This window comes from Typopeltis vanoorti, chromosome 3 (assembly GCF_054136105.1).
Source record: "Typopeltis vanoorti isolate ZY-2024b chromosome 3, IOZ_Tvanoo_1.0, whole genome shotgun sequence".
Classification (NCBI taxonomy): domain Eukaryota; kingdom Metazoa; phylum Arthropoda; class Arachnida; order Uropygi; family Thelyphonidae; genus Typopeltis; species Typopeltis vanoorti.
The window spans coordinates 140787170-140809612 of record NC_143551.1 but is presented as its reverse complement, the minus strand read 5'-3'; the positions used below and the strand labels follow the sequence as shown (position 1 = coordinate 140809612).

The 22443-nt window shown below is 36.2% G+C and overlaps 1 protein-coding gene across 1 annotated transcript in view; it reads left to right on the top strand.

Moving 5' to 3' along the window:
* Positions 1-22443, top strand: part of LOC150108611 (tetratricopeptide repeat protein 37) — a 485241-nt gene that overhangs the window by 14782 nt on the left and 448016 nt on the right. The window contains exons 4-5 of the mRNA XM_090416072.1: positions 3677-3749; positions 13976-14104. Of these exons, the coding sequence (XP_090272198.1) occupies positions 3677-3749; positions 13976-14104 (202 nt within the window). The remainder of the gene's footprint in view (positions 1-3676; positions 3750-13975; positions 14105-22443) is intronic.

Sequence of the window (22443 nt, the reverse complement as noted above, 5' to 3'; positions counted from 1 at the left end):
GTTTGTAAAATATTGATCCCTTTCTCATCTCTCTCTTATGTGATAGGCCCAATGGCCTGTCATTTAAGTACATTGGGCTTCATGGAAACCTAATTAAAGGTCTGATACCATGTTTAATCCTATCAGCATAGTGTATTAGGCTGATAGGATCTTATCAGCGGAGTGTATTCAATATAATTATTCCAGTTTTCTAACTGACCACATGTTTATTAAAGAAAACTGTTTTTAAAACTAAACAAGTACAGTAAATCTCCGAAGTTACGTGGTAGGTGGGACCAACAAAACGCGTGTAAGTCAAATTCGCATAACTCGGAGTATAATTTTGCATGTAATTTATATATACAAACATACAATTGGGACCAAAGGTTTACAAAAACACCTATATTTTTTAAGAAATGTAATCATAATTGTAGTTTTTTGTACATAAAAAAAAGAGTTATTTCGATGTCGATGGTTTCATAAAATCTAATTGATTCGTCTGATGGCATAATGTCTTTTTCTTGTCACACAAAATTTCTTCATAGCAAGCTAATGATTTTTTTTATGCCTTGCCTTTTGCCTTGTGGCTACAGTTCATTCCTCGTTAGAATCTATGTCCTCCAAAATCTGTAAACTTTTCTTTTATGATTGTTCTTACTGTGGATTCCTGTAGATCGAACTTCTTTGCTAGCTCACAAATTTTCATTCCGCCTTCAAAATCCTTAATAATGTTGAGTTTTGTTTCCAAAGTCAATGTTTTTCTTTTCTTGCTAGCTGTAGAAGAATCGGACTTGCTTCTTTTGTATGACATTATTATTTTTTATGTGATAAAATTTTTATCAAGAACATAGCATTAAACAATCATAAGGTTTGTAGATTATAAAAATCGTGTGTGAATGGAGACCGTGCGAAACACGTCAGTGCTTGTTCACAACGTGTGCGACACTGGCGCCGGCGTCTGAAAGATACGACTAGTGATGAGGCGTGAAGCGGGACGGGAATACGTACATATAAGAAACCACGTAACTCCGGATTCGCGTAAGTCGGGGTATGACTGTACTAAAAACAACACCCGACAAGTGTCGTTAGTCATCAGACTAACATCTTCAGTCATTTACTAAAATACCAGTATGTACATATGTTGTTTATTATTGGGTAGTTATAAATGCACACATATATGTCTAGAAATTATGTTATATGTAATTTTTTCTCCTGTTGTTATCAGAGATCTCTAGGAAATCAGTGATTCATTGTTGGAGGCTATACATTACCAGGAGCAGCTCATGCATAGGCACTGGGAACTGCAACACCCCCAATTTTTCTTGATATATAAATATATTTATTAATTTATTTATATTTGCTTGTAATATTTAATTTTATCATTAACAATCCTATACAATTCTCTTATTTTGTATAAAAAATAATAAAAATCCATCTTGTAGCACTTAGGAGAGTGAAGGACTCTAGCAGCACTGTTTACCACAGTGTCACATTGCTACGCACGCAAGCATATACACATATAATGAGATGCGAGCTATTAGCGTAATGCGGCACTTTCCGGTTCGCAGTTCCACTGTTGTTTATATGCAGTTTGTGCCAGTAGTAGAGTGTTCGTAGTGCTTATCATGTTTACTCCATCTCTTTAAATATTTGGACATTACAATTAAAGACATAACATTTGTTATAGTTTTTATTTTAGAACAGTATTGGGGTTATGATAATGGATTTTAGTTTTAAATAATTTTGAATTATACTCAACTGTATAATTTTATCGATAGTAAACAATATTTTTTCATGTTTAATTTTTTTAAAATTTTTACCATAATTTTGATATTTTATACAAACATGTATACACTGTACTTACAGTGTGTATGTATATTTCGAAAGTTACAACGCCCCCACGATTTCAAGCCACGAGCCGCCACTGCACATTACCCACCCAAGTTGTCATGCTTATTCTTGAATTCATTCACACTACTTGCACTCATTACTACTCAAAAAGTAAACCATTCCAATCATACGTTGCTCTTTGAGAGAAAAATCCAACCCTCATCTGTTTCTTGACCACATTCATTCTCAGCATCCAAGAATGTCCTCTTGTCTTCTATGAAATAAAAAATTTCATCTGCTCATATGCTGTTTGATCTCTAGAAATGGTCTTCATCATACCACCTATATTTATTCTGTTTGCTAGTGTCTGTGGTCCATACATTCTCATTCTGTCCTAATATCATCTTTAACACCATCCTTTGCACCCTCTGCAGTGTATCTACATTACTCAAATCTGCACATAGTAATGCACAGATCTGGGTTTTTTTTTTTAGATAATTTAGGTGCAGGTCATATCAAGTTCTCTTTTAAATAAATAAAAAAAAAATGACACAGGTAACATGACCTATTTATCCTGTTTGTTTCAGCATTGCTATTATTTAGGTTGTATTTACAGTCTTTGTTATATGACCTTGAACTTACTGTATCAATACACCAAGATCCTTACACTAAACAGTTTCTTCTAGAATGACCATGCCAATGTGATGTACCATTGGAGGTCTGATTTGCTGAAAATTTGGAAATCTGCTAAAATTTTTTTGAGATTGGTGGAGGTAAATTGGCCAACTAGAAATCCAAGATGTCACCATATTGTTCAAATTTTGAAGGGCAGCTTCCCATGTATTTGATGAATTTTAATGTTATACATAAACATTAATAATTTAGAACTTATAAATTAATGTATAATGTAATGGAATTTATTATTATTACTGACACCTCCAGGGAGTCCAAAGACTCATCAGGGGAGGCACCTACTCTCCACCACTCAATCCACCAACGCCATCTACCGCCCACCACCACTACTAGTATTTTTCACAATCACAAACATCCATGCCCACAGCAGAATTCGAACCCACAGCCTTTTGGCTGGAGAGAGGATATGCTAACCACTCGGCCAACCAGGCCAGCAAATTATTTTTTAAATAATTTTGCTTCCAAGTAATTTATTTGACAACACACATCATGATACCATGACTGTAAATTGGTAATTTATTTGTCTCTAATTAATACTTCTGTTCATGTTTCTTCTTTCCTTGCTTAAACATGCCAATCATATTCAAGTGGTTTATATCTCTTTGATGTAGGTTTACATGTAACTCATAGAAATTTTCTCTTAATAATTAGTTTAGGTAAATATCCTGAAAGCAACAGATTCTTTTCCTCCTCTACACAGCTTTGATTTCAATGGAAAGCAAATGCCATAATTTGTTTGTGTGTGTGTTTATATATCCACCTGATATACAAACAGAAAGCTAGACAAATTCATTTATCTGCCCTGCCCCATGGGTAAGTCCAATATGAGATGACTGTCTATGATCTGCAGATGGGTTAAATTTTTCATGGGGATATGGGAAACATAACACAAGAATGATCACTTAGAAAGTTCAAATAAATTAAAATAGTTAAAAATGACATACTTTTTCAAACTAATAGAAAAAAAATGAATAAACAGAAAAATCTTTGGTTTTTAACAAAAGATTTTTCTAATTCAACCCAATAACAAATTCATCAAAATGTTGATGCCTTTTATTCTATTAGTTGATGTTACAAAATAGTGATTTCACTGTATTTGTTTTTATTTGATGCATATTTGTTTTTGTTCTTTATAAACGAGTAAGTTTAATTACTGTTACTATTGTTTTTATAGTGATAAAACTAAACAGCTGGAATTAATTCCGAAGTTGGCAAAGCTTCTTAAGGTGCTTGGGAAAAAAGAGAAAGTAAGCTTTTCTTAAAATGCTGTTTACCCTGAGTAGTTACAAATTTACACCTTTTCTCTGTCTGTCTAGTAATCGATGGTGATTTGAAATGGTTTTTAATGCCAAATCTCTTTTTGGAATTCTCTCTCTCTCTCTCTCACACATATGCATGTGTGTGTGTGTGTATGTATGTGTTGAACAAAACAGTTTTATTTTTTATATGAAAAATATTACAGTACTCACATAAGAGGAAGTAGGGCTCCCACTTCTGGAAAGTTTAGTTTTTAACCATGTCACCCATAGAAATTGACTAGAACTTCAGCTGTTTTAAACAATATAATACTAGTTGGGGTTAGGAACATGATCTGGCAATAATCATCTGCCATACATTTGCCACCTGTATTCAATCATTGGTAGTTATAGGTGACAATTGTATGGTGGATGATTATCAACTACTGGTGATGATAAAGAGTGGAGGCCAGTTACCTACTGATTTCCAAAACATTAGAGCTAGAAGAATTCTGTCTACTATCTTTGAGGACTAAAGGTGCATAATAGAATTTATTTATTGATTCTTTTTTTCCTAAACATTCTGCCTACTATTTCTTATGTACTACAGATTGACTAGCCTATGTACCATTGAATGTGTAATTTGGATAGGGAGCACCTCACAGACTAGTCACTGTTTTGGTCACTTGCTTCTGAACCCTCTTCACTCTTTTTCATATCCCCAAGAAACTCAGACAATCAAATTTGTGCATCTTAGTCCAAATGGGATCATATCAAAGAAGTCTTTAAAGAGAGAGAGAGAGAGAGTACCGTATTTTCCGGTGTATAAGACGCACTTTTTTACCTTAAAAATTCATCTTAAAAATGGGGTGTGTCTTATATAATGAAGGTAAAGATTGTTTCCTCTTTTCAAAGTCATACGCACTCCCTTTTATGTTCCAAGATCTTTGTAGGCAGTTAATGGTGCAATCAAATTGATGCGCGACCTTCACGTGACTTCTAGCGCATCATTGGCTAAGAACGGGGAGTCCCTATTCAAGTTTCATAATATCTTATCCGAGTAATCAGTTACCAATGTTTATCAGTATTGAGTTGACGTGTTGAGATATTTTGTGTTCAGTTTGATATTCCCCGTAGATTTTAGTGATGGAAAAAAACAGGCGACATTCATATACTTCAAGTTACAAATAGCAGGTTGTAAAATATGCAGAAGAACACGGGAATAGGGAAGCTGAAAGACATTTTGGACCTCCGCCTACAGAAAAAATGATTAGAACTTGGCGTGGTCAGAAGGAGATTTTTTACAATTTGCATAATGAAAAGCACGCAGAATGTGGAAAAATTGCGAAGTGGCCAGAACTAGAGACTGAAGTTTTGAAATGGGTGCAAGAAAATCGGCAAAATGGCATTGCCATTTCAACAAAAATGATTCGTACACATTAAAAATTACCTATTATTTTATCCATTTTTTTTAAAATCATACTTTAAAGTTTAGGTTTTTTCCAGAAAATTGTGTTAAATTTTTTGGGTGCGTCTTATACATAGGAATGTCTTATACACCGGAAAATACGGTACTCTCCTTATCCTTGCTTTTCAGCCTGCATGTTTATTAGCATTGAAGTGTCCTTTAAGCAATTACCAATCGTCCCCAAATCCATAGTTTCATCGGTTTCCTGCAGTACAATTCCATCACTATAATACATAAATTTACAATTAATTCAGCCCATAGTGTATAACTTGACACTTTATCTTGTTAAACTGTCAATTATTATTATCCTTTTTTTTTTTTTTTTCCTCACACTGACAAACAGAAAGATTACCAAACCAAGTATTAAGTTACAAACCCTTAGGGAAAAGAAAACCAGGACATCCTCTAAAGAGATTCTATAGACAGACAGAGTTACCTTTAGCACATCACTGGTCACCTGCCTTCTCTTTGATTCATATACTTCACCACATATTTCTATAATGTCTCTCCAATTGCTATTTTCTTATCTGTCACCAAGTTATGCAATAAGGTTTCTTGTGATACCGTATTCTGACAAATGCCTTCACAAAGTCTATCAGTATCATGGTTATAGCCATTTCACTTATCCAACTTGGCTATTGCCTGTTCAAAGCGAGTAATGTTTTGGGTGGGAGTTACATAAAGTTATTGATAGTCCCCTTCACAAATGCCCATGCTGTTTCCCATAGTAATGTTTCTATCTGCCCAGTCCTGAATTCTGCCATTGGCCATCTTTTCAGTACCTTAACCATTATACCTGAGATAGCAATTGGTATGTAATTTGTTAGCTCTGTCTGGGAGCCTCCTTAATGTAATGGGACTGTTTGTCTTTCTGCTCCATTGGGATGCTGTCAGCGCTGAGACTTAAATTAAACAGACTGCTTAGGGGTACTGCAATTTTTCTTGCTTCTTTTTCTGTAACCAATGGGCTATTATTCCATCCATTCCCATTTATCTCTACTCTCATATCAATCCTTCACATCAATCTCTGGATTATCTCCACTTGGATGATACATGTTTGCAAGATCACACAGTCAATCAGATAGTTCTGTTTCTGTCATCTCCCTACCATCAGTGCTCATTAAAGTTATTTTTCCATGATCATTCTTCTTTGCATAAGCAAAAGATTCTGGGATTTCTGTTTGGTGTGCTTGGCTAATTAGTGGTGAATTACTGGAACAGATTGCAGAAGATAGTCATGAGTGCACAACAGTGAACAAGTTTAAGGAGTGGTATGATAGATACTGTGTGATTAATGATTAGTGGGTCTCTCATGATGAGTCTTTGGACTTCATTGAGAAAGCTATATAATAATAATTTCCTCTCATAATCTGATCTTTTATAACTCACTATGCTGTCATTCTTCTTGCTTGGGCTTTGTACTGCTAATGAGCCTGTATATTGCCTTGTATAATGGGATAAATGGAACATTGTATAATGCAGTTCATAGTATATATATTTAATTTGTAAGTCAGCAGTTAGAATTGAAGAAAATGCAGGAATATGGTTTGGTATTAAATCAGGTGTGATACAAGGATACACAATATCTTTAGTCATATTCTTCATCTATATGGATCATTATGAAAGAAAGTGGCATTAAACCTGATATTAGAATTGGAGATATCAAATTTAGCTCTTTGCTTTATGCAAATGATGTCTTCATCAAATTCTTGACATGTACCTCAAGGGGTGTACAGGATATGATAGTACTACATGAAAAATTTACATCATTACTAACTTCCTATCTACAATTTTCCTCCAAATCAGTCTATTACTTGTCAAGACACCTATATTATCATTATCAGATCTTATATTTCTATCGTCTAAAGCACATTGTACCGTATCAATCCACCTATATCTTGGTCTTCCTCTGGGTCGTTTTCCTGCCAACCTGGCAGAGAACACTTGTTTTGTTAATCTTTCCTCGCCCATTCTGTTTAAGTGACCATACTACTTGAGATTAGCTCTGCTAATGCATTCCTGGATGCCGACAATGTCAAGTTCTTTCCTAATATCCTTGTTTTTAATATGATATTGCCATTGATGCCATCTGTTCACGCCTCTAATCTTTCTCAGGACTCTCATATCTGCGGTCTCTAGTCTTTGGTCAACTGTTTTACTTCTCACCAGCTCGCAAATCCATAAGTTAAAATTGGTTTGAACACTGTCTTGTATACAGCTAATTTAGTGTTCTGACTAATTTCTCTCTTATTCCATATGAATTTATTCAACTGACTTCCTACCATACCAGCTTTGTTGATCTGTTGTCTATTTCCATGTTTAATTTACCATCTTCAGTAAAAATCGTACCTAAGTAGCTGAAATGTTTTACTTGTTCCACAGGTTCCCCGTTCACAACACAATTGACATTTTCAACAATTCTACCTATTTTCATTGTCTTTCATTGTCTTTTTAATGCTGACCTTCATATCATATCTATTACAACAGTTATTCAATTTAGTCAGGGACTCTTGCAAACTGGTAGCGGATTTATTTAGAAGTATAACATTGTCTGCATAAAGCAAAGAGCTGACATTAACATCTCCAATTCTGATATCATGTTTAATACCACTTTCCTTCATAATGTGATCCATATAGATAATGAATAACAGAGGGGATAATGTACATCCTTGTCTCACACCAGATTTAACATTAAACCATCTTCCAGTACTTCCTTCAATTCTAACTGCTGACTTACAACTCAAATACAGACTAAGTATTGTTTGATATAATGTCCTATTGACGCCATATAACTGTAGCGTATTGAAGAGCTTCTCTCTTGGCACCTTGTCATATGCCTTTTCCAGATCGACAAAACTTAAATACAGATTTCTGTTATATTCCCATGCTTTCTTAACTATTTGTCGTAAAGTGAAGATCTGATCCTGACAGCCTCTATTTGGCCGGGCCTGAATCCAGCTTGTTCTTCACCAAGCTTTTCTTCCACAATTCTTTTCAACCATTTCTTAAGTATGCTTGCATAGATCTTGCCATGAACACTCAGTAGGGAATCAGTTTTATTTCCCTTTTTATATATGGGTACTATGATAGCTCTACTCCAATCATCGGGAATTCGTCCATCTGTCCAGGCTTTCTGAACTATGCAGTGCAGCCACTGTAACATTTTTATACCACCATATTTCAGCATTTCTGGTCGAATATCATCTACTCCTGCTGCCTTTCCACATTTCAACCCTTTGATGGCTTTTTCTACTTCAAGTATGGATATGTATTCCTGACTGTATGCCTGTTGAGTGTTTTTTACCACTGTGCTATCACTGCTTGTTTCATTTAGCAATTTTTCGAAGTAATTACTCCATACTTCAAGGATATCTTTTTCTCCTGTTTTTCATGTCATCTTTATCATCCTAACTCCTTTTACAGCACTCTTTCCTCCATTTCTAAGCTTCTTCAACAACCTCCAGAATATCTTCCCATCTTCTTGATATTTATTTTCTATGTTCTTGCCAAAGTCCTCCCATGACTTTTGTTTAACTAGTTTTACACAGTGTTTTGCTTTCTTACATTTGTCTCTGTATTCTCTAAGAGCAAAAGCTGACTTATTTGCCAAGTACTGATTTTTCTATCCTTGCAGGCGACCTCACCACATGCCTCTCTGGCTGAATCAATCAAGGTTTTCTTCAAGGCTTGCCACTGAATCTCTAAAGTTTGGTTCCTGTTCTCAAACTCTTTCATTTTTTTTCAATAATCTTTGTGTATTTTAGTCTACAGTTCACATCTGAGAGCTGTTCAACTTTTATTTGCTTTAAAACTTTCTTACATGTTATTCTTTTCAATACGAAATTGAATTTTATCCTGCTCAAGACTAAATAGTGATCGCTTCCAATTTCAAATCCTCTATACACTCTGGGGTCCTGCACCAGGGAGAAAACATCACTATCAACAATAACATAGTCAATGAGACTTTTCTTATTCCTTGCCTCTTCTCTCCATGTGAATTTGTGCACATTTTTACGTTGGAACATGGTGTTTGTAATAACCAGTCCATGTCCTGAGCAGAAATCCAACAGGTATTTGCCATTATTATTGGCTTTGCTCTTTTCTCCAAATTTTCCCAAAATATTTTTGTGTGTCTGACAATCATTTCCTGCTCTGCTATTTAGATCCCCAACAATGACCAACTTTTCCTTGTTCATTGTGTCAGTTGCTTTTTCTAAAGCATCAAAAAATTCCTCCACTTCTACCTTAGTAGAACCTTCTGTGGGACCATAGGCACAAATAAGTCTCATTGTCCAATTCCCCATTCTGATAGTTGCCCACATCACTCTACTTGTGACTGCCTTCCATTCAAGAAGATTAGCCTCGTATTTTGTGTTGATTATTATGGCTACTCCTTCTTTTCCTTGATTGTCATTTCCTGAATATAACATTTTGTATTTATTGTTCAGAAAGATCTCACCAGTTTTTGTCTTTTTTTTGTTTCAGTCAACCCTATTATGTTGATCTGGTACTTATCTAATTCATCAGCTAGCTCCATTTCTTTTCCATTCAGGCTTCTTATGTTGATAGGACCGATCTTTAACTCTGGTGATGTTGAGTTGTGGTGTGCTTTCAGATTTGTTTCAGTAGCTGACTTTTCGCTGTTCGCCCTGGTTCCCTGCCGAAAACAATCGGGGCCTTGTTTAACCAGGGGCGACGCCACAGCCAGCATGAAATTTTGTCATGTTGTACCATCATTTTCTATATTGGTTTAAGGCAATAAGAATACAATTTGGTTGGCTAAATCCCAAATTGCCAGCCCATCGTCATTCGTTCAGTATCCAGGTAGATACCCAACAGGGTGCACCACGAGAAGGTGAGGATTGGACATTAGGTCAGAAGCCCTGGTTGGTTCTCTGCATCCCTTTAAAGGCTATGTGGAGGTCTCCTCTCAGTTATACAGCTTTGACCCTTAAGCACGATGTTGTATTCCTAAACACATCCAGTGCAAGTCTCCAGGATTTTCTAACTAAATTGAAAACATCTGTAATAGATTTAGCATGAAAATCAGCAATAAAAAGACTAAAACTATGACAGTTCTATAGGCTCTTTGTTCAGCTGCATTATAAACGGAGAGCCTACAGAACAAGTAAAATATTTCAGCTATGTAGGCACAGTTTTTTGTGAGGATACACAGATAAATAAAGCTGGTATGATGGGGAGTTAGTTGAATAAATTTATATGCAAGATGAGAGAAATTGGTCAAACTAGCAGTATTGTATACTGCTAGTTTGACCAATTTCTTGACCAATACACTGCTCAAGCCAGTTGTAAGTAATGGATTGGAGAGTTGGATTAGGAAAAAAGTGCTTGATGAAAAATTAGAGACCAGAGATATGAGAGTTTTTGGAAGGTGCCTGAGCAGATGGCATGGATGGCAGAACATATTAAAATGAAACCATTAGGAAAGAACTCAGCATTGTTTGCATTCAAGCATGTGTGCAAGGTGGTATGGTCACTTAAATAAAATGGGAGAGGAAAGATTAGCAAAAACAGGTGTTTGCTGCCAATATGATAGGAAAAAGACCCAGAGGAGTACCAAAGTCTAAGCGAATTGATTCTGTCAAAAGTGCCTTAGAAGAACAAAATGTTAGATATGACAATATCGAGGTGCTGACAAGAAATAGACTAATTTGTAGGAAAATTCTTGATAGAGATTAACAATGTCAATTTAATCAAAATATTAAGGGTATATAATAGGAAATTGATGATGATAATTTCCTTTCATAATCTGATCTTGTTCTTCTTCACTGTGCTATTGCTCTTGTTTTTGCTTCGTACTACTCATGAGCCTGTTGATTACCTTTCTCCTTGCATATCCTCTACAGCATTTTATTTATTTTTGCTGCTCCTCCTTAATGATGCTACTAATCTGTACACCATTAACATCCCTTCCTTAAAGTTTTTTATGCTATGATACTTTCCAACTGTCTCTCGAGTTTTTTCATTTTTATAGTTTCACATATCATCATCATCAAATTCCTGCCATGTACCCTCAAGGGGTTGTACAGGATATGATAGTATTACATGAAAAATTTACATCATTACTAACTGCCTATCTACAATTTTCCTCCAAATTAGTCTGTTACTTGTCAAGACTCCAATATTATCAGATCTTATATTTCTATCGTCTAAGGCACTTTGTACCGTATCAATCGACCTATATCTTGGTCTTCCTCTGGGTCGTTTTCCTGCCAACCTGGCAGAGAACCCTTGTTTTGCTAATGTTTCCTCTCCCATTCTGTTTAAGTGACCATACTGTCTGAGATTAGCTCTGCTAACCCATTCCTGGATGCTGACAATGTCAAGTTCTTTCGTAATATCCTCGTTTTTAATATGATATTGCCATTGATGCCATCTGTTCATGCCTCTAATCTTTCTCAGGACTCTGATATCTGCAGGCTCTAGTCTTTGGTCAAGTGTTTTACTTCTGAACCAGCTCTCAAATCCATAAGTTAAAACTGGTTTGAACACTGTGTTGTATACAGCTAATTTAGTGTTCCGACTAATTTCTCTCTTATTTCATATGAATTTACTTCCTACCATACCAGCTTTGTTGATTCTGTTGTCTATTTCCATATTTAATTTACCATCTTCACTAAAAATTGTGCCTAAGTAGCTGAAATGTTTTACTTGTTCCACAGGTTCTCAGTTCACAACACGTTTGACATTTTCAACGATTCTGCCTATTTTCATTGTCTTTGTTTTTTTCATGCTGACCTTCACACCATATCTATTATAACAGTTATTCAGTTTAGTCAGGGAATATTGCAGACTTGTAGCGGATTTATTTAGAAGTATAACATCGTCCACATAAAGCAAAGAGCTGACATTAACATCTCCTATTTTGACATCATGTTTAATACTACTTTCCTTCATATAGTTTCACATGTATCCCTTCTTAATTGAAAATTCCACATACTCAGCATATCCCTGGTCTGAATACTATGATTACTCTTGCCATTTTGAGTCATAGTGGTTGGTTATCTTGGTTATGGACAAATTTTCTGATGCTGTTATCAGATACAGCACATTTTATTTGACAAACAAAGTTTGCATGAAGTATCTTCATGACTAGTCTACTTGTATAGTAAGATTGCCAACTTCACATGAATTGCCTCAATATCCTTTGATGCAAAAACTTTATGGGGAAGGACTACATTATTGCCCAGACTGGTTTTGACCTTTATTGAAGTCTCATTACTGGTGAAGTGATACACCTTTAAAATGGTCTATCACTATACAAGTAATAAATTGTATATAGAAAATATATGACTTCTGCATTGATTTAACATTGGTATCTTTCTGGGGCTGACTCCCACTAATGAGATCTCAATAAAAGTTAAACTTGTCTGAGTAATGATCCTTCCCATAATAATTTTTCAGCACAGCATATGGAGGCAATTGATGTCAAGTCAGCAGTCTTTCTATATATAAGTATACCAGGTATGAAGATACTTCATGTGTAAACTATGTTTTGCTTACACTTGGGTAAAGGATTAAAACAAAAGTATAATTTCTTGTCAAGTATAGCATACTTTGTAACTCAGCAGTAAAATTTTCTACAGATTCAACACACTCAAACTCTGGTTCCTTTCTGCTACATTCTGTTTTAGGTAACTCTCTAATTAGCTGCATAACTTCCATTTCCATGTACTGTATATTTTCTCCTTCCAGTTTGAATTCCCCCCCCATAATGATTACTTGCCTTCAGTTAATTTGCCATTATGTGTCATCCACATCTCTTATATCCTTTGGCCAACAACAGCAATAATAATAATAATTATTATTATTATTATTACATGATCCTTCCAGGGAGTCCAAAGACTTATCGTGGAAGGGCACCTGCTCTACAGCTCTCTGTCTCCACCACTCAATCCATCAACTACAATGAACCGCAACTACCATCATCATTATCTACACCGATGTCATCTACCACCCACCAACCACCACTAGTATTTTCACAGACAATCACAGCAGGATTTGAACCTGCAGTCTTTTGGCTGGAGAGCAGATACACTAACTGCTCGGCCAACCAGACCAGCATAATAAAGGTAACAGCCTTTCTATATATAAGTATATTAAGTATGAAGATACTTCATGTGTAAACTATGTTTGCTTACACTTGGGTAAAGGATTAAAACAAGAGTATAATTTCTTGTCAAGTATAGCATACTTTGTAACTTAGCAGTAAAATTTTCTACAGATTCAACACACTGAAACTCTGGGTCCTTTCTTCTACAAATCTATAATAATAATAATATATTTCTGTGCCCTGAAAGATTTTGTGTGTATAAAAGTGCTGCTTTTACAATGTTATTAGTAGTGACAAGTCCCCTTCTTCTTGAAAATATTCAGGGTGCTCTTCATCTGTCTAGGATATAAGCCTATTATAAAAGACTTTTCATCTCAAGCTATCTCATGCAGAGGCAGCAAGGTTCCTTTCTCTCCCAGAAGTGGGTCCCCACCCCCATAAAACACACCAACAAGCCAGAGACATACATACATATTGACAGACAGCCGAGTGTGGGGATAGGACTAACTGTCTATCATTAATAAAAATTAATTGATAAGAAGCTAAGTTACTTGAGGGTAACAAGTTCATTATGCCTAATATAAAAAATAGGATGAGATGGGATATAAAATACAGTACATTAATCCATTTTATTTATAAATTTGTTTATTATCATTTTCTGTGATTTTCTAATAAATAGTAATATTTTTTTTGTAGCATTTTGAACTTCTAAAAAGATATGTCTGCCTGGCTTCTGATAATATCTCTCAAGAAAGCTTGGCTTGGAAGGCTGTGGTAAATGAGTTTTCTGATGAACCAAATTTAAGTAAAGAAAATCAGATGCTGGTAAGAATTTTATATATATATATATATATATATTATTTTTTTTTTTTTCAGAATTCATTTTTACTCGGTTGGAATATTATGAAAAAGCTTTAATGACTGATACCGAGAGAAAAAAAGATGACATGGTATATTTGAAAAGATACTACTAGTTTACTAGTTTCGTTGAATAGATCAACATCTTCAGGTATCACAATCAAAGAAATAGATAAAGAATTACAGAGACTTAAAATTGTAATAACAGAACAAGTACAAAAAAGACAGCGTGTTTGAAAACAAAAAGCGAGCTTGAGTTCCAAACAAACAAAATTATTAGAGAGCAAAAGGAAAGGGTGAAAGAAATGATTGTTGTGGCAGGTACGAATGATTTGAAAGGAGATAAAATGGAAATGATAGAAGACCTGAATGAATTGTTTGAGGTAGCAAAAGAAAAGAGTGAGAGAGTTAGAATGATTAGTCTTTTGCCACGGTATGACAGTGAAATGTTTAAAAGGAGGGCCATAATTGCGAATGACTTCATGCGTGGGTTATGTATGACGAGTGGTGCGGAATTTGTGGACATGTGGAGTGAGTTTGATGGGCGAAAGGATCTATATAAGATGGATGGCTTGCATTTGAATGGTTATGGTGTAAGAAGACTTGAGAAAGTGTTGCTGAATGTAGTGGATGTGCAAATTCAGGGAAACTAGATTCGTTAAGGGGGGGGGTAGATATACAGTCCTTAGGGAGGCATTTGAATGTAAGAATGAATATAATATGCTAGAGCAAATAAGGACAACAAACCAGAGTGGGATAGTTAATATAAGGCATCAAGGTAGGGTTGGGGGGGGCTAATGGGGGTCTTAAATTCATGTACACTAATACTAGGAGTATTAGGAACAAGAAGGAAGAGTTTTTGGCCATGGTTGGCACTTCCAGACCACAGGTTATTGGTATTAGTGAAACATGGCTGACTGTAGATGATATAGCTAGTGGGATTGAATGTGATGGGTATAGTGTGTTCAGGAATGACAGAGAGAATAAAATGGGGGGAGGAGTATTGTTGATGATAGCTGATGAGCTACAGCCAAGGAGAATAGAAGTTGAATTGCAGGATAGAGAAAAGAGCACATTTGAGACCATTTGGTGTGAGATTGTGGCTAGCAGAACTAAATATACAATTGGGTGCTGCTATAGACCAGGTGATGGAAAAGATGGTGGTGACAGTATGCACAAGCAAATAGAAGAAATGAATGGAAGGAGGGTGATTATTATTATGGGAGATTTCAACTATGGTCGCATTGATTGGAGTGAGGAGAGGACACACGGGAGGAAGGAACTGGATTTTATGCAGTTATTAAGGGATAACTATCTGCGACAGCATGTAATGGAAAATACTAGGGGTCAGAGAGTGCTTGACCTAGTAATTACATCTGAGGATTTGGCTGTAACAAATATGACCACATTGCCACCAATCGGTGAGAGTGATCATAGGGTCTTGACTTGGGAGGTGGCTAAAGGTGTAGAATTTTCAATTAAGACAGGTTACATGTGGAATTATCGGGCTGGAAAGTATGACAAGCTTAGGAGTTTGATTGGCTCAGTGCCATGGCATGTACAACTGCAAGGACTAGAAGTTGATAGTGCATGGGAGGTGGTTAAGAAGTGCTTGCATGAAGCAATGACTGACTGTATACCTAGAGTCCGAATAATAAATCAAGTAGGGGTTAAATGGATGAATAACACCATTAAGCTTGAGCTGCAAAAAAAGAAACAACTATGGAGGGAATTTAAGGAGAAAGGTGACCGGCAGGCACATGAACGGTATAAAGCGCAAGCCAGAAGGGTGACGAGTGTGGTAAGAAAAGCAAAAAAGGATTACGAAAGAACATGGGCCATGCAGGCTAAAGAGAATCCTAAACAGTTAGATATGTAGCAAGTAAAAGGAAAAATGTACATGGCAGAATGATTTAAAAGAATGCCGATGGTAGGGAGGTAACTGAATCAGTTGAGATAGCTGATTACTGAGTGAGCACTTTGCAAGAATATATCATCCAGGTGGTGACATTGCAGAAACGAATAAACCAGTAGATTATACGGGAATTGTGGTGAATGAAGTGGAGGTGAGTAGTCTATTGCATAACCTCAATGTCAATACATCTGTGGGGTTGGATGGTATACCAGCTCGTGTAGTACGAGAAGCAGCTAATGAATTGTCAGTACCCTTGACCATTTTGTTTAATTTGAGTCTCGGGTCTGGGTTAGTCCCGAGGGGGTGGAAGGAGGGGAAAATAGTTCCACTGCATAAAGGTGGTTCCAAGACCGCTGTTGTAAATTACCGACCGATTAGCATATCAGGAATCATTGTCAAGGTCTTAGAGAAATTAGTCAAGAAAAGAATACAGGATTGGATAGATGAAAATGGGATATTGTATGGGGGACAACATGGTTTTGTGAAGGGTAGATCATGCCTCAGTAACTTGCTCACATTTTATAACACAGTGACAGCTGAACTGGATAGGGGTAATGGGTTTACAGTGATACTACTGGACTTTGCCAAGGCCTTTGACAGGATACCACATGGAACCCTAATCAGTAAACTGGAGCAGATGGGGATAGATATAGGGTTGGTAAGATGGATAGGAGGGTGGTTGAAGGAGAGATACCAGAGAGTGGTTTATTCAGGAGTGGAGTCAAAAAGACGTCTTGTGACTAGTGGAGTGCCGCAGGGCTCTGTTCTTGGACCACTGCTTTTCAATTTGTTCATCAATGATATTGGAAAGGATTTGAGAGGAAGTGTTCACTTGTTTGCTGATGATGCAAAGTTGGGTAGAGCAATTGTGAGTGCACAGGATGTCAAAATTTTACAGGATGATTTGGATAGTTTGGAGGACTGGGCTAGGAAAAATGGATGTCAGTTTAATGTGGCAAAGTGTAAGGTTATGTACTTTGGGGTGAAAAGAATAGCAGCAGTATATCGCATAGGTGGAACCGTACTCCAGGAGATTGATGAGGCCAGGGATTTGGGAGTGCTGGTGGATAGGGAGTTGAAGTTTAGGGAGCACAATGCAAAAGTAACTAAAACAGCTCACCAAATCACTTGGCTTATGAAAAATACTTTAACATGCAGAGAGAAGCAAGTTGTTGTTCCTCTGTATCGAGCCTTGATAAGACCCCATCTGGACTTCTGTGCCCAGTTATGGGCACCAGGGTTTCTTCGTGATGGGGAGGAAGTGGAGAGGGTCCAGAGACGAGTGACCAAGATGATAGCAGTTCTGTGGAATGAACCTTATGAGAATAGGTTGAGGATTTGTGGGTTGCAGAAATTGGACGATAGGCGAAGGAGGGTTGATATGATTGAGACATTCAAATTACTGAAGGGTTTTTATAAGATTGATCCAGAAGATAATTTTGAAAATATGACTGGTGGTGGGAGGACTAGGGGCCATGCATGGAAGCTGGGCAAGAGTGTGGTTGACAAGGGTGTTAGAGCTAGGTTTTTTACTTAGAGAGTGGTGAATGAGTGGAATAAGCTTCCAGAGTCTGTTGTGGGTGCTACGACCGTGAATAAGTTGAAGGCAAGATATGATAGATACTGTGTGAATGTTGAATAGTTGTTCCAGACATGATGTTAGGGCCTCCCTCGATGAGTCTGTCGACTCCTTGGAGTTTCCTGGAACAATAATAATAATAATAAAACTTATACTATATGCTGTTGCGAGTTCGCCAATACTGAACGGAGGCAATGTGTGCATCAAAGAGATTGAAACTTACGCTGTTATTGATATGAGAAGAATCTAGAGAAATTTCTCTAGATTCGATAATCTTTCTCTCGAGTTCATCATAGCACACATGGATGTTAGAAGTTTGAGTCCAGTTCACAATGTGTTGGCAGCCTTCGTCTGAGTTAACTGAAAAGAGAACGTGGCTAGAGAGAGCGCTGGCTCTAGTCCTGTTATAGGAGATATCTCTAAAGTGTTCTTCCAAACATAGAAGGATGGATTTAGCAGTCTGGCCATAGTATGGCTTTCCACAATCACATAAAATCTTGTACACTCCTGGAAACTGAGTTGGAAGATGTTTCTCTTTAGGTTTACTAAGTATTGAACGAAGTTTTGGGAGTTTAGTGAAGCAAGTTCTGAAGTTAAACTTCTTGAGAATTTTTGCCAGTTTTGGTGAAAGAGAGCTGATGTAAGGCAAAGAGATGAAGGCTCTGAGGGAAGAGGGGTCTTCAGAAGTAGTTGAGTGACTCTGGGAAGAAAATTTGTCAATTTTCCTAGGAGAGAAACCATTATTAATAAAAGTTTTTTTAAGAAAAAGGAGTTCATTTTCAATTTCTGTTTCTTCTGTAAGTAAAGATTTTGCACGGTGAGCTGAGGTGGAAATAATATAAAATTTTTGTGGGGGATAGTGATGGGAGGAAGCATGAAGGTCTCTTCATGCTTCCTCATACTAATTCATGAAGCATGAATCAGTATGAGTAAGCTTTTTAAAAATTGAGATTTTAATACTCTCAGCACATCTGGTAAGTTTCAGGTCTAAAAAGGGGAGGCAGTCATCGGATTCCAGTTCGAAGGTAAAAGAGATTTTATCATGACACTTGTTTAGGTGGTCTAAAAATAAATTGAGGTTGTTGACACCATTCATTCCTTCCACCTTAAACTAAAATTCTGGTATCGCTATATGGATGATATTTTCCTCATCTGGGAAGATGGTGTCAATAACCTCAATTTTTTTTTTTTTGAGGAAGGATTTCCTTTCTGATTTCCTTTCGATTGTCTTTATATTTGCAACTTCTCACAAGCAAATTGGCCATTGTCTTTTAATCATAACCATCGCATCTAGCAATGTATAATCTTTCTTGTGTACCTCTGCAATATGACTTGATGGATTTTTGTATATTGCCAAGTCTTTGAATATATACTCTGCAGGTGAATATAATCAAAATAATTTTCATAACCAGATTTTATATGCACAGATTTATAGTTTGTGCATATAAAATCATATGAAATTGCAGCTTGTCTGGAAATAAACTTTAACATGATATATATTTTCAGAATAATCATTCTTCTTACACTCTGTTATTTAAAAATTCTCTTTCCTACCATTCAGTTGGATTTTTGGTAAAGTACATTCTTTGTGCCTCTTGCTATTCTTTTCCCATTAAAAAAGTATGTCATTTGCACATCATGTGTTCTGTATAGTAAAGAATTTGTTAATTATATATTTCAGATTTGTTGAAATATTTTATTTCAGTTTTGACTCATATGTTAAACTGATGCTATATAATACTTCTCTGCATATAGTAGAAATTAATTACAGGGGATCCCTGACTTGTGTAAGAGTTATGCAAACTACATAACCCAAATTTTACATAAGTTGGATTTAATCTCTCACCCATTAATCATACCATTAACATATATTAAAGATTATTTCTGTTAGTATTATTCACAGACTTTACACACAGATTGGATTTAGTATGTTATTAAACCAAAGTAATACAGTACAGTATAAACACTATAAGAAAATAGCAAAAAAATTAAAAATATACTATATTTATCATTTGACTTTCCTTGTGAAATTATCAAGGGATGACCGAACAGAGGCTTGTTTTTTCTCTTCAGTGTCTGGATAACAACTTAATGCATCATCTATTTTTCTTTGTAGTGAGGCATTGGGATTCACACAAACACTAAAAATATATAGCATTCAAACACACATAAGGGTCAAAGCCGTATAACTGAGAGGAGACCTCCACATAGCCTTTAAAGGAATGCGGGGAACCGAACAGGTCTTCTGACCTAATGTCCAATCCTCACCTTCTCGTGGCGCACCCTGTTGGGTATCTACCTGGATTCTGAACGAATGAGGATGGGCTGGCAATTTGGGATTTGGCTGACCAAATTGTATTCTTATTGGCTTAAACCAATATAGAAAATGATGGTACAACATGACAAAATTTCATGCCAGCTGGGCGTCGCCCGGTTAAACAAGGCCCCCATTGTTTTCGCCAGGGAACCAGGGCGAAAAGTCAGCTACTGGAACAATTCTGAAAGCATACCCCAAATGAACATCACCAGAGTTAAAGATCGGTACTATCAACATAAGAAGCCTGAATGACAAAGAAATCGAGCTAGCTGAGGAATTAGATAAGTACCAGATCGATATAATAGGGGTGACTGAACAAAAAAGATAAAAACTGGTGTCTGAACAATAAATACAAAATGTTATATTCAGGAAATGACAATCAAGGAAAAGAAGGAGTAGCCATAGTACTCAACACAAAATATGAAGCTAATCTTCTTGAATGGCAGGCAGTCTCAAGTAGAATGATGTGGGCAAATATCAGAATGGGAAATTGAACAATGAGACTTATTTGTGCCTATGGTCCCACAGAAGGTTCTACTAAGGTAGAAGTGGAGGAATTTTTTGATGCTTTAGAAAAAGCAACTGACACAATGAAAAAGTAAAAGTTGGTCCTTGTTTGGGATCTAAATAGCAGAGTAGGAAATAATTGTCAGGCATACAAAAATATTTTGAAAACATTTGGAGAAAAGAGCAAAGCCAATAATAATGGCAAATACCTGTTGGATTTCTGCTCAGGACATGGACCGGTTATTACTAACACCATGTTCCAACATAAAAATGTGCACAAATTCACATGGAGAGAAGAGGCAAGGAATAAGAAAAGTCTCATTGACTATGTTATTGTTGATAGTGATGTTTTCTCCCTGGTGCAGGACACCAGAGTGTATAGAGGATTTGAAATTGGAAGCGATCACTATATAGTCTTGAGCAGGATAAAATTGAATTTCGTACTGAAAAGAATAACATGTAAGAAAGTTTTAAAGCGAATAAAAGTTGAGCAGCTCTCAGATGTGAACTGTAGACTAAAATACATAAAGATTATTGAAGAAAAAATGAAAGAGTTTGAGAACAAGAAGCAAACCTGGAGATTTAGTGGCAAACCTTGAAGAAAACCCTGATTGATTAAGCCAGAGAGGCATGTGGTGAGGTTGTCTGCAAGGATAGAAAAATCAGAACTCCATGGTGGACACAGGAAGTTAAAGAGGCAGTGAAGGAAAAGAAGAAAGCATATCAAAAGTTCCTAGAAAATAAGTCAGCTTCTGCTCTTAAAGAATACAGAGACAAATGTAAGAAAGCTAAACATCTTTCTTACATTTGTCTCTGTATTTGTCTCTTTATTTTTTACATTTGTCTCTTTATTTTCTATGTCTTTGGCAAGAACATAGAAAATAAATATCAAGAAGGTGGTAAGATATTCTGGAAGTTGTTGAAGAAGCTTAGAAATGGAGGAAAGAGTTCCGGAAAAAGCAGTTAGAGATGATAAAGGTTACATGAAAACAGGAGAAAAAGATATCCTTGAAGTATGGAGTAATTACTTTGAAAAATTGCTAAATGAAACAAGCAGTGATAGCACAGTGGTAAAAAACACTGACTAGGTATGCAGTCAGGAATACATATCCATACTTGAAGTAGAAAAAGCCATCAAAGGGTTGAAATGTGGGAAGACAGCAGGAGTAGATGATATTCGACCAGAAATGCTGAAATATGGTGGTATAAAAATCTTAACAGTGCCTGGACAGAGGGATGAATTCTCGATGATTGGAGTAGAGCTCTCATAGTACCCATATATAAAAAGGGAAATAAAACTGAATGTGAGAATTACAGAGGTATTTCCCTACTGAGTGTTCTTCCTGGCAAGATCTATGTAAGCATACTTGAGAAACAGTTGAGAAGAATTGTGGAAGAAAAGCTTGGTGAAGAACAAACTGGATTCTGGCCAAATAGAGGCTGTCAGGATCAGATCTTCACTTTACGACAAATAGTTGAGAAAGCATGGGAATATAAAAAAGATCTCTATTTGAGTTTTGTAGATCTGGAAATGGCATATGACAAGGTGCCAAGAGAGAGAAGCTATTCAATCTACAGTTATATGGTGTCAATTGGGCATTATATCAAGAATACTTAGTCTGTATTTGAGTTGTAAGTCGGCAGTTAGAATTGAAGGAAATACAGGAAGATGGTTTAATGTTAAATCTGGTGTGAGACAAGGATGTAAATTATCCACTCTGTTATTCATTAGCTATATGGATCACATTATGAAGGAAAGTGGTATTAAACATGATATCAGAATTGGAGATGTTAATATCAGCTCTTTGTTTTATGCAGACGATGTTATACTTTTAAATAAATCCGCTACAAGTTTGCAAGAGTCCCTGACTAAATTGAATAACTGTTGTAATAGATATGGTATGAAGGTCATCATTAAAAAGACAAAGACAATGAAAATAGGTAGAATTGTTGAAAATATCAATTGTGTTGTGAACGGGGAACCTGTG